The sequence below is a fragment of the Nerophis ophidion genome, linkage group LG08 (assembly GCF_033978795.1).
Source record: "Nerophis ophidion isolate RoL-2023_Sa linkage group LG08, RoL_Noph_v1.0, whole genome shotgun sequence".
In the NCBI taxonomy this organism is placed as follows: domain Eukaryota; kingdom Metazoa; phylum Chordata; class Actinopteri; order Syngnathiformes; family Syngnathidae; genus Nerophis; species Nerophis ophidion.
Genome location: NC_084618.1, coordinates 37,536,876 through 37,547,677, shown reverse-complemented (window position 1 = coordinate 37,547,677; position 10,802 = coordinate 37,536,876). Strand labels below are relative to the sequence as shown.

The 10,802-nt window shown below is 41.1% G+C and overlaps 1 protein-coding gene across 14 annotated transcripts in view; it reads left to right on the top strand.

The window, feature by feature from the left end:
- Positions 1-10,802, top strand: part of dtnbp1b (dystrobrevin binding protein 1b) — a 158,595-nt gene that overhangs the window by 49,021 nt on the left and 98,772 nt on the right. For all 14 annotated transcript variants that reach the window (XM_061908478.1, XM_061908470.1, XM_061908467.1 and 11 more), the window contains one exon: positions 3,315-3,431. In XM_061908478.1, the coding sequence (XP_061764462.1) occupies positions 3,389-3,431 (43 nt within the window). In that variant the 5' untranslated portion in view covers positions 3,315-3,388. The remainder of the gene's footprint in view (positions 1-3,314; positions 3,432-10,802) is intronic.

Here is a 10,802-nt window from a genome sequence, read left to right as displayed (position 1 = left end):
TGCGATATTGCCATATTTTTGCTGAAAGGATTTACTATCCATGATAAAGTTCGCAACTTTCGGTGTTAAGAGAAATGCCCTGCCTCTACCGGAAGTCGCAGACAATGTCGTCATACGTGTGGGGGCTCCTCACATCTTCACAATATTTTTAATGGGAGCCTCCAACAAAATGTGCTATTCGGACCGAGAAAACGACAATTTCCCCATTAATTTGAGCGAGGATGAAAGATTCGTGTTTGAGGATATTGATAGCGACGGACTACAAAAAAAAAATACATAAAAAAAATAAGTTGAAAAAAAAAACGCTATTGCATTGGGACAGATTCCGATGTTTCTAGAGACATTTACTAGGATAATTCTGGGAAATCCCTCATCTTTCTATTGTGTTGCTAGTGTTTTAGTGAGTTTAATAGCACCTGATTGTCGGAGGTGTGTCTCCACGGGTGTGTTGATGCGCAGTGTCTCAGGGGAGTCGACGGCAGCTATGGACGGCACAAGCTCAGCTTTTCTCCGGTAAAAAGCGACTTTTTAACCACAATTTTCCCACCGAAACCTGCTGGTTGACATGTGGTCGGGATTCATGTTCGCTTGACCGCGCTCTGATCCATAGTAAAGTTTCACCACCGGGAATTTCAAACAAGGAATCGCCGTGTGTTTGTGTAGCTAAAGGCTAAAGCTTCCCAACTCCATCTTTCTACTGTGACTTCTCCAATATTAATTTAAGAAATTGCAAAAGATTCAGCAACACAGATCTCCAAAATACTGTGTAATTATGCCGTTAAAGCAGACAACTTTTAGCTGTGTGTGTGCGTAGCGCTCACACTTCCTAAAAACCCGTGACGTCTTGCGTACAAGTCATCATTACACAACGTTTCCAAGACGAAATTCCCGGGAAATTTAAAATTGTAATTTATTAAACTAAAAATGCCATATTGCCATGTGTTGCAATGTTAATATTTCATCATTATATATAAACTATCAGACTGCGTGGTAGGTAGTAGTGGGTTTCAGTAGTCCTTTAAGTAAAATACGTCAACATTCGTGATGTGCAATACTACTGATTTTGTCTTCGATACGATACCAAGTAAAATGCAGGCTGATATTGGTGATACCAATGCGATACCTCGTTCAAATATACCTGAAGTGTATTGTAATGTCGGCACAATACCAATGTGAGCAATTTGCAAAATGCGCAACCGCATTCTGCAAATTTCCATCCATCCATCCATTTCCTACCGCTTATTCCCTTTCGGGGTCGCGGGGGGCGCTGGCGCCTATCTCAGCTACAATCGGGCGGAAGGCAGGGTACACCCTGGACAAGTCGCCACCTCATCACAGGGCCAACACAGATAAACAGACAACATTCACACTCACATTCACACACTAGGGCCAATTTAGTGTTGCCAATCAACCTATCCCCAGGTGCATGTCTTTGGAAGTGGGAGGAAGCCGGAGTACCCGGAGGGAACCCACGCATTCACGGGGAGAACATGCAAACTCCACACAGAAAGATCCCGAGCCTGGAATTGAACCCAGGACTGCAGGACCTTCGTATTGTGAGGCAGACGCACTAAGTATAATGCGCAAACTTTTTGCAAATTGCTTCCAGCTATATATTTAAATAATATGTGGTGCACATTTTGCAAATCAATGGGCGCAAATACATGTTTTTGGTGTCAAAATAATTTATTAACTACTTACGTAAATCTATTCATTTGTAGTCGGGACAATATAACTGAGTATTGCCCTCAAATCAGTCCAACCCTAACCACTATACAGTGTACATCCACGACTAAACTACTGACTAAACTACTACCACAACTTAGGTTACTATTTATAAAATATAGTAATGAAGGCTTACTGACTAAACCATCCACAAAATCTTGTCTTAAATCTCGTCTTGCGATATGCAAATTTCTTGCGCACAATGGAAATGACGTATAATTTGCAAAGTGCGCGAGATTGGTGAAATGCTTACAACAGTAACATTTAAAAAGGCATTGAAGTGCTGCTGTTGAGTAATCATTCTTCAATCGATATAAAATCACAGGGCAAAACAAATGATGGCATTTTATGTACTGGGTGCTTCATCTTATTTTTTTGTCAATTATGTAATGATTGAAACTTTTATTAGTAAATTGCACAGTACATTAGATATTCTGTACAACTGACCACTAAATGGTAAGACCCGAACAAGTTTTTTAACTTGTTTAAGTCGGGCTCCACGTTAAGCAATTCATGGTAACCATAGTGTCTCCAAATAGGCTACAAGGATATATACACGTGCTTGCTATTTTATAATACTAAGAATCATGTTGATTGCCAGTCATTTTCTTCAATAAACAAAACATTATGTACTTACCTAGAAAGTAGTTCCCATCCATCATGTTTTATTTAGACAAGATCACAATGATTTAGTTGCCTTACATTGTGTTATTGTTATTGATTTAGACTATCTAACATTGCTAAAGTATTAAAAGTATTGATATTTTGATTAACTATGACTAATTTTGCCAACCAATGTATATTACAAATTGACTTGAAGATATTTCACTTTTTTTTTCTTTTAGTGAGCAGGATAGCTTAAGAAAAAGACATCAACATTCGTGATGTGCAATACTACGCATTTTCTCTTCAATCCGATACCAAAAAAAATTCTGGCTAGTATTGGCGATACCGATCAGATACTTAGTACAAATATACCTAAAGTGTATGGTAACATTTAAAAAGTAGTGTATTGAAGTGCTGCTGTTGGAGAATCATTCTTCAATCGATATAAAATCATAGGGCAAAACTAATGATGGCATTTTATGTACTGAATGCTTTATCTTATTTTTTGTTAATTTTGTAACCTTGTAGTGTCTCCAGATAGGTTAGAAGGATACATACACTTGCTTGCTGTTTTATAATACTAAGAATCGTGTTGATTGTCTGTCATTTTCATCAATAAACAAAACATTATGAACTTACCAAGAAAAGTAATTCCCGTCAATTATGTTTTATTTCGACAAGATCGCAATTATTTAGTTACTTTACATTGTGTTCTTGATAATGATATAGACTATCTAACATTACTAAAGTATCAAAAGTATTGATATTTTGATTTGAGAATCCATACTAAAGATCTGGTATGATATTTTAGTATCGATCCGCACATCACTAATCAACATTGGAACCATGTTGGAAGAGCATCCGGGCTTATACAAACAGTCCCCACACTAAACACAGTTTGTCAGGCATGAGTTTTAAAAATATATTGCTAATGTCACATGGTAATATTGTCCTTCATTAACAGGGGCTTCTTGTGCTTTTAGTGTTTTGATAAGGCACTCTGGAGTCTACACGGTTAAGTGTCCTTTTGCCGTGCGGTGATGTAACGAGGAGCAAGATGAACCAACGCTGCCACCATGTCCATAAATGGAAGGACCGTGGTGAGTAATCTGACATCTACTTCCTTCCAGTACATGGGACACTCAAAACACACATACTGTACGTTCAGACATCTGAGCTGGACATTGGACTGTCATTCTTTCTCTCCCCCGCTGTCCCAAATCCCTCCAGAATACAGGATACTGGTAAATCCTCTGGGTTTATATAACCGAATGAGCTTTGTAGAGCCAATAGAACACATACTGTACAGATGGACTACTAGTTAACACTGTAACAGCCTCAATGAAATCTGCCATCAATTGGCAGCTTGCCATTGTTTGTTTGGGTTTTTTTTTCATCCATGATACAAGAATAGCATTCATGTTTTGGACAGCACATATCTCCACTGGTTGGAATTCATCAAATAACAGAGACAGGAATGCAGTTTTCTTCCCCCAAAACATCAAATTGGACATTCATGCAATGAGATCAAGGCAAGGATCCCATGGGAAAGTGCTTACATTTGAATGTTTGTGAAGAAGTTACAGTGATTTAACTTTGGCTAAAGTGCTTTCAAGCACAATGTCACAACTAAATAGCTGTGTGATTGAACAAACAATCTGACCTCAACAACACAACAATAGGTGTATTATAGATGAATAATTCATGTCATTTTAATGTGTAGTATGATTGCAAACGTTGTTTTGTGTATAACTTTGCTGCCTCTTGGGCAGGATTTACTTGGAAAATAGATTTTTAATTTAAATGTTTTTTTTCTCCTGGTTAAATAGAAGTTAAATGAAAATAAAAATAATAGTTATAGAAGCTTTTTAAATGCGACACACAGCAGTAGTATGTTATTGGACTAGATTTAGAAATATCTTTTTACAGCCTTCAGTGTATGTTTTATGTTGAATGTTTTACTATGTTATAGCAGGTTTGTACAAAATGTCAGTGTCCAAATAAGGACATATGTGTAACTGTCATAATGGTTATTTATTTGATGACTAACTGATATTTTGAGACAAATACTTCCGTGTCAGTGTTTAAATAAGGACATGTGTGTAACTGTCATAATGGTTATTTTTTGAATGACAAACTGATATTTTTAGATAAAATACTTCCCAGTTTAATGGGCCTCTTACCATGTAGTGTTGGAGAAAGGAAATGTTTTGCAAAAGTTCACTTCGTCATTAAAACTATGCATTGACATTCTGAAGTGCAAACACTGTTAGTCATTGGTTAATAGCTAATTTAGGCACATGATTTTAAAGGCAGTTTTGGTTAAAATGGAGAAACATCTTCTAAAGGGTGGTTTAGATGGCTGTTCATTGTGGTTCTACAATTCGCCATGCTTCACCAAAGACTGGAAAAACACCGAACACAGAATATGGTCATCCGCCATGAACGCTGAGAACCATGGGGACGCAACCAAAATCTGTAATAATAAAGATCTGTGATAGTACTGTGTTACTCAGCCATATTTTGCCCGTCATATTTTCCTTCCGGACCTTCCCGATTTTAACACGGTAACAACACGTGTTACAGCAAGGTTTTAGATACTGCAATTATTAATCGCAAGAGGCTGACTTTTTTTTTCATTCCTCCGTCTTTGAATTACATCAGAATTATTGAGCCTTGCATCCTTTCCTTGCTGACCAATCAAATGTGCACTGTAGCCGATGTGCTGATAACAAGCACCATTTACATTACTGTACAGTATCTAAAAAAGGTTATGTGGTGACAGTCAGTACGTGTCCATGCACCAAAATATTCCAATTTCTAAAATAGTTTGGTTCCAAAAAAGCATTCTACAACCCATGGAAACACCTTAATTTGATCGGGTTCGGGTTTTGACAAGTTGGACTAACACACTTGGATTATACGATTGGAAACCAGATCTCTCGAGGGGATGTGTGCTGCCGGAGGGGAGCATGCGCCAGTCTCAATATGCGCGATATAACCCGGAAGCAGATACCATTCAATAAAAACATAAGCAACAACTACAATAAAGAGAACACTGTTTATTTGCTTCACAAATTAAAATAACGGCTCATTTTGAAGAGAACCCATGGGCGAAAGAAAAAAAGTAGATTTATTTCAAAAGTTAGCTAAGGAAATGTAGGATGCCGGCTTATTTCACTTTTCCGAATGGAATACGTATGAGATGAAAAAGAATGAAGCAGGTATATTACAAGGCAAAGAATAATGTGTACACAAACATCTCCATGTAGATTAACTACGATCAAAGTATTGGACAGGACGTCGGAAATGTCTAAATAAAGTTGTACTTTATATATGAAAAAATGGGCATACAAAATGGTACAAAACGATCCTTTTATCTTGTTATCATCTGTCATTCATTCATTCACCCATAGACTCGTAATGCTCAATGTCAACAACCACAATACACCTGCTCCCGGTCTTTTTTAACATCCGGTTTGCAGCAATGAATTGTGGAACATGCAGTATTTTAGGTAACCCTTTGTTAGGCTATGAAGGAGAATTCAGTGTCAGTGTCTTCAAATAATCAATATCAAATACATGTATAATCAAATCAATTCCCTTTTAACTCTTTTTAACCATACATTTTAATAAATCAGCAATTAAATCAAGTATGCAAATGATGTATGATAATCACACATGAACTATTTAACCCATAAATTACAACATCCTCCCCCCATGAACTACGTTCACCTAAATCTCAAGACAGTACAGTAACTGAATAGGTCCCCTTAGCAAAGTCCCTGAGGGAGTGTGGACTATGCATGACTTAACAAGTCCATCTCGGCCTGTAAACAGTTCTGTGATTCTACCCAGTTTCCAGGTTTGTCTGGTGGTGTCATCCTCTCCAATGAGTACAACATCACCCACTTTCAGTGGGATGGGTGTCGGTGTGTCACTGCGGTGTGCTTACTTCAAGTCCTGTTGGTAATCCTTGCGCCAGGCGTTCCAGAAGCTGGTTGTAAGTCTGTCTGTACTTCCATCTTCGAGTGATCTCTGCTTTATTTGCAGTCGGGTGCTGAAATTTAGCACGGATGGGCTTTGGTGGCAGAGAGGTCAGCCGTTTTCCCACCAGAAAGTGGGCCAGGGTCAGAGGCTGTGGTTCATCCACTTCATTGTGCACAAATGTCAGAGGTCTTGAGTTTATGATCGTCTCCACCTCTGTCAGTACTGTGCACATCTGTTCAAAGTTGAGTGAAGCTCTCCTTAAAACTTTCTTCAGGCATGTTTTTACTGATCAGACGAGCCTCTCCCAGAATCCACCCCACCAGACTGCTCGCTCTGCAATGAAATTCCAGGTGATGCCCCTTTCTGAGAAGAACTCTTAACAGCTGGGGTTTTTTGAAAGCTTTCCACATCTCCTTCAGGTCTTGATCAGCTCTCTTGAATGTTCTGGCATTGTCTGAGTACATTATTTTGCATAATGTTCTTCTGGAGATTAATCTTTTTAGCACTAACAGAAATGTCTCAGTTGACTGATCTTAGACCAGTTCCATGTGTATTGCTCTGGTAACAGCACAGGTGAATAGCACAATGTATGACTTCTTCCCAGAATCTGTTTTCACATAAAGTGGCCCTGCAAAATCCACACCTGTGACTTTGAATGGTGGGGATTCAGTTATTCTTTCTTTGGGCATGGGCGCAGTGATCTGCTGTCCAGCTTTTGCCTTGAATATTTTGCTAACTGTGCAGCTGGCCACAGTTCTCTTCACTAGCTGCCTGGCACGCAGGATCCAGTATCTCTCCCTCACTTGAACGAGAGTGTCTCACTCCTGAGTGCATCACTTTTTCATGACAGCTCTGCATCAGCAGTTCTGAATATCTGTGTTTATTGGGCATAATCCATGGGTGCTGCTCTCTGTATGTGAATTCGGACTGCTGCAGGCTTACTCCCACACTGAGCAGCTCATGTTCATCCAGGAAAGGTTTGAGTTCTTTAATCTTGCAGTCATTGTTTAGGCCTTTTTCCACTTTCAGTTGTTTGATCTCCTGGCTGAAACTCTGTTGTTGTGTTGTCTTGATCCAGTACTTTTCTGCCTCGAAGAACTCGTCAGCAGTTAGTTCTCCTTTTTTCTTTGTTTTTGTTTGAGCATTGGCTATGAACCTCTTTATCCAGGCTGTCACTCTGACGACTATTTTCAGCTTGCTGTATCTTTCCAGTTCTAACACTGGTTCAATGTGGTTTGTGTCATTAGCAGTAATCTGCACAGTTATCTGTTGGCTGGACCTTAGTTCTGCATTCACTTTGTCTGGAACATTGTCATTTTCAGTCTCCTTTAACTGATCAGTTGATGTCAGAACACTGGGCCAATTCCACCATAGGTGGGTCTGTATCAGCCCTTCAACACTTTGTCCTCTTGTGGGGAGTTTTGTTGGATTTATATTCCCTGGGATGTGTGACCATCTCTCAGGGTTGGTCAGTGACTGGTTCTCGGTCACTCTGTAATAAACTGTTTCCACTTCTGAGCTGAGCTGCAAATCCAATGCGGTGTAATCATAGAGTCTGTCCACATTCTTATCTAATTTGGTTCCAGTTTTAGAGTCGTCGTCAAGTTGTTGGCTAGTCTTGGTCCAATCACAGCTCCCATGAGCTCAAGGTTTGGCATTTTCTTGAGAGGAGCCACCCTGGATTTAGAAGCGACTAGGCTCATTGTAGGTTCTCCGTCTGGCGATTCACCTTGCAGGTAGGCTGCAGCACAGTAGGCTCTTTTACTTGCGTCGCAGAACACATGTAGTGTTAGGGCATGTTTATTTTCTGGCTGCATGTTTGTACGATACCACCTTGGTATGGCGAGCTGGTGTAGCTGCTGCAGTTCCGAACACCACTGTTGCCATTCTTGAGTCAGGTCAGGTGGTAGCTCTTCGTCCCAGGAGAGTCCTCTCTCCCACATTTCTTGAAACATGCAATTGATTCTGATTGTGAAAGGTGTCATGATCCCGAGTGGGTCATAGATGCGTCCAGCTGACTGCAGAACACTTCTCTTTGTGTTGTTCTTTTCTTTTAAGATGCTCAATGTGCGATATGAGGTCAATGGTGAAGTCATCGGTTTCTGGTTTCTACACTAGGGCCAACATCTTGAGCACAGCTCTGTGTCTCCGATGCCAGTGTGTGGTCTGTTGTGCCCTCCTCCCATTTGTTCTCCAGCTCATGAGAGTTGGTCATCCACTTGCAGAGGTCCATGCCTGCGGTTGACAGCATTTGGGTTGCAGTTGCTGTCACATGGTAGGCCTCTTCAACACTGTGTGCGCTTGCAATGAAATCATCAACGTAAAGTGACTCTCTTAGTGTTACTGGCGGATATCTCCATGTACGCAGGTCACTGTAAAGGTGTCTTTGCTGATGGGTCCGGCCAAGTCAGCGTGTACCAAGGTCACAGCGCTCCCACTGTCCAGCAATGCATGTGCATCGGTCCCCCCGATCTTTACTGGAAGGCTGGCATGTTGTCCTCATCCACTACCCGTGTGGAGGCATGGTTTGCCTGCATCCGAGCTGGGGGCTGTGGTCATGGAGATATCACGGTCGCGTTCCGTGCATGCCCAAGACATGTGGTCCGGGTGTCCACACACGTGACATTTCCGCTGTGGGGGCTGACTGGGCCTCTCAGGGGCAGCGCCCCAAGGTCGGTGTGAGGACAGCGCTGGCGGTGGCGCTCTTCGGCGGTCGCGGCCGAGTCTCTCTTCCCCGGTGGTTCTCAGTTTTTCCAGGCTCACTTGGTGGTTCTCTAATAAGGCCACCAACTGTTACACAGTTGTAGGACTCACTTGTGCGGCATATTTTCGGGCATCAGGCGGCAAGGCTCGGATACAGCGGTCTATCACTAGTCGGTCTATGGAGGGGGGAGGTTGCTTTCGCTCGTTAGCCAGCTGTGTGTTATGCGGAGCAGTGCGGCTACCTGCTGACGTGGAGGCTGGGTGGGCTGGAAGGTCCAGATGTGATATCGTTGGGCCCTGGCAGGCAGACTGCACCCTTGGCTGGCGAGAATGGCTTTCTTTAGTGTCCTGAAGACTCCAGCAACCACCATTGCCAGGTCGCTGCACACACGTTGGGCTTCTCCAGTGAGGAAAGGTGCCAGTATGGATCTTCATTCTTTTACCGGCCACTTCTCCCGGGCTGCAGTGTGCTCGAACAACTCCAAGTAGGCTTCTACATCATCCTCTCCCGATAGTTTAGTTAGGACCTCAGCGGTTGCCCGTGTAATAGCCACATCTTTAGCAATTTTGTTTACTAATTCTTGTACTGTACATTGAAGGTCAGCTTGGCTTTTTAACAAAACACTTATGGCTTCTGTGTGTGACATCATCAGAGGTTGACGTGAATCAAAATACCTGTATTCTCAACCTTATGTGGTACCCGGATTCTCACCAAGACACATGAGGGTGTTTGCAAAAAGTCGGAAAGGGCATTTATTGCACAAGTCTTTGTAGGAAGGGCAGGGTGTGGAATATTCAACTTAAAATGTCCATTAACAAACATAAATTTCTCCCATCCAGGGATCTCAATCATGCACACAGCGCCCGTTAATCGTCGTAGTTACTTGCCGCCTGATGCACCTGCCTTGACACAGAGGAGAGCCAGACCTGAATGAGGCAGAGTTAAGAACTGTTTGTAGGTGAGCCTCACCTGGTCGCACAGCTGGTGGCACTTCAGGCTGATTGAGGAGGTACAGGAGAATGTACCGCCCCTCGATGATGCGGCCAAGGTTGGGGTGTGGTCTTCTGTGTTCCACTCTGCCTCCATGCCCTGGCTCCTCCCCTGTCAGGTGCTTACCAGTCAGACGGCGCTTGAGTGAGACTCCACAATATATATATATATATATATATATATATATATATATATATATATATATATATATATATATATATATATATATATATATATATATATATATATATATATATATATATATATATATATATATATATATATATATATATATATATATATATATATATATATATATATATATACACGTATATGTGTGTATGTGTGTATATATATATATATATGTGTGTGTGTGTGTATGTATGTATATATATAAATATATATATATATTATTAGGGGTGTAACGGTACGTATATTTGTATTGAACCGTTTCGGTACGGGGGGTTTCGGTTCGGAGGTGAACCGAACGTCACGGAGCTATTAAGTAGCGCACTGCACGTTGTGTAATCATGCACACCGAGGCACCATGAATTGATTTACGTGGACCTTGACTTAAACAAGTTGAAAAACTTATTCGGGTGTTACCATTTATTGGTCAATTGTACGGAATATGTACTGTATTGTGCAATCTACTAATAAATGTTTCAATCAATCAAAAAAAAAAAAAAAAAACACACGGCATGCTAGCAGCGATCAAGGTATTTGATAGACTGACCGTACCTCTTTTCACGGGATATGTCCTCTTTGCGGAGCTGTCCAGGTAGAG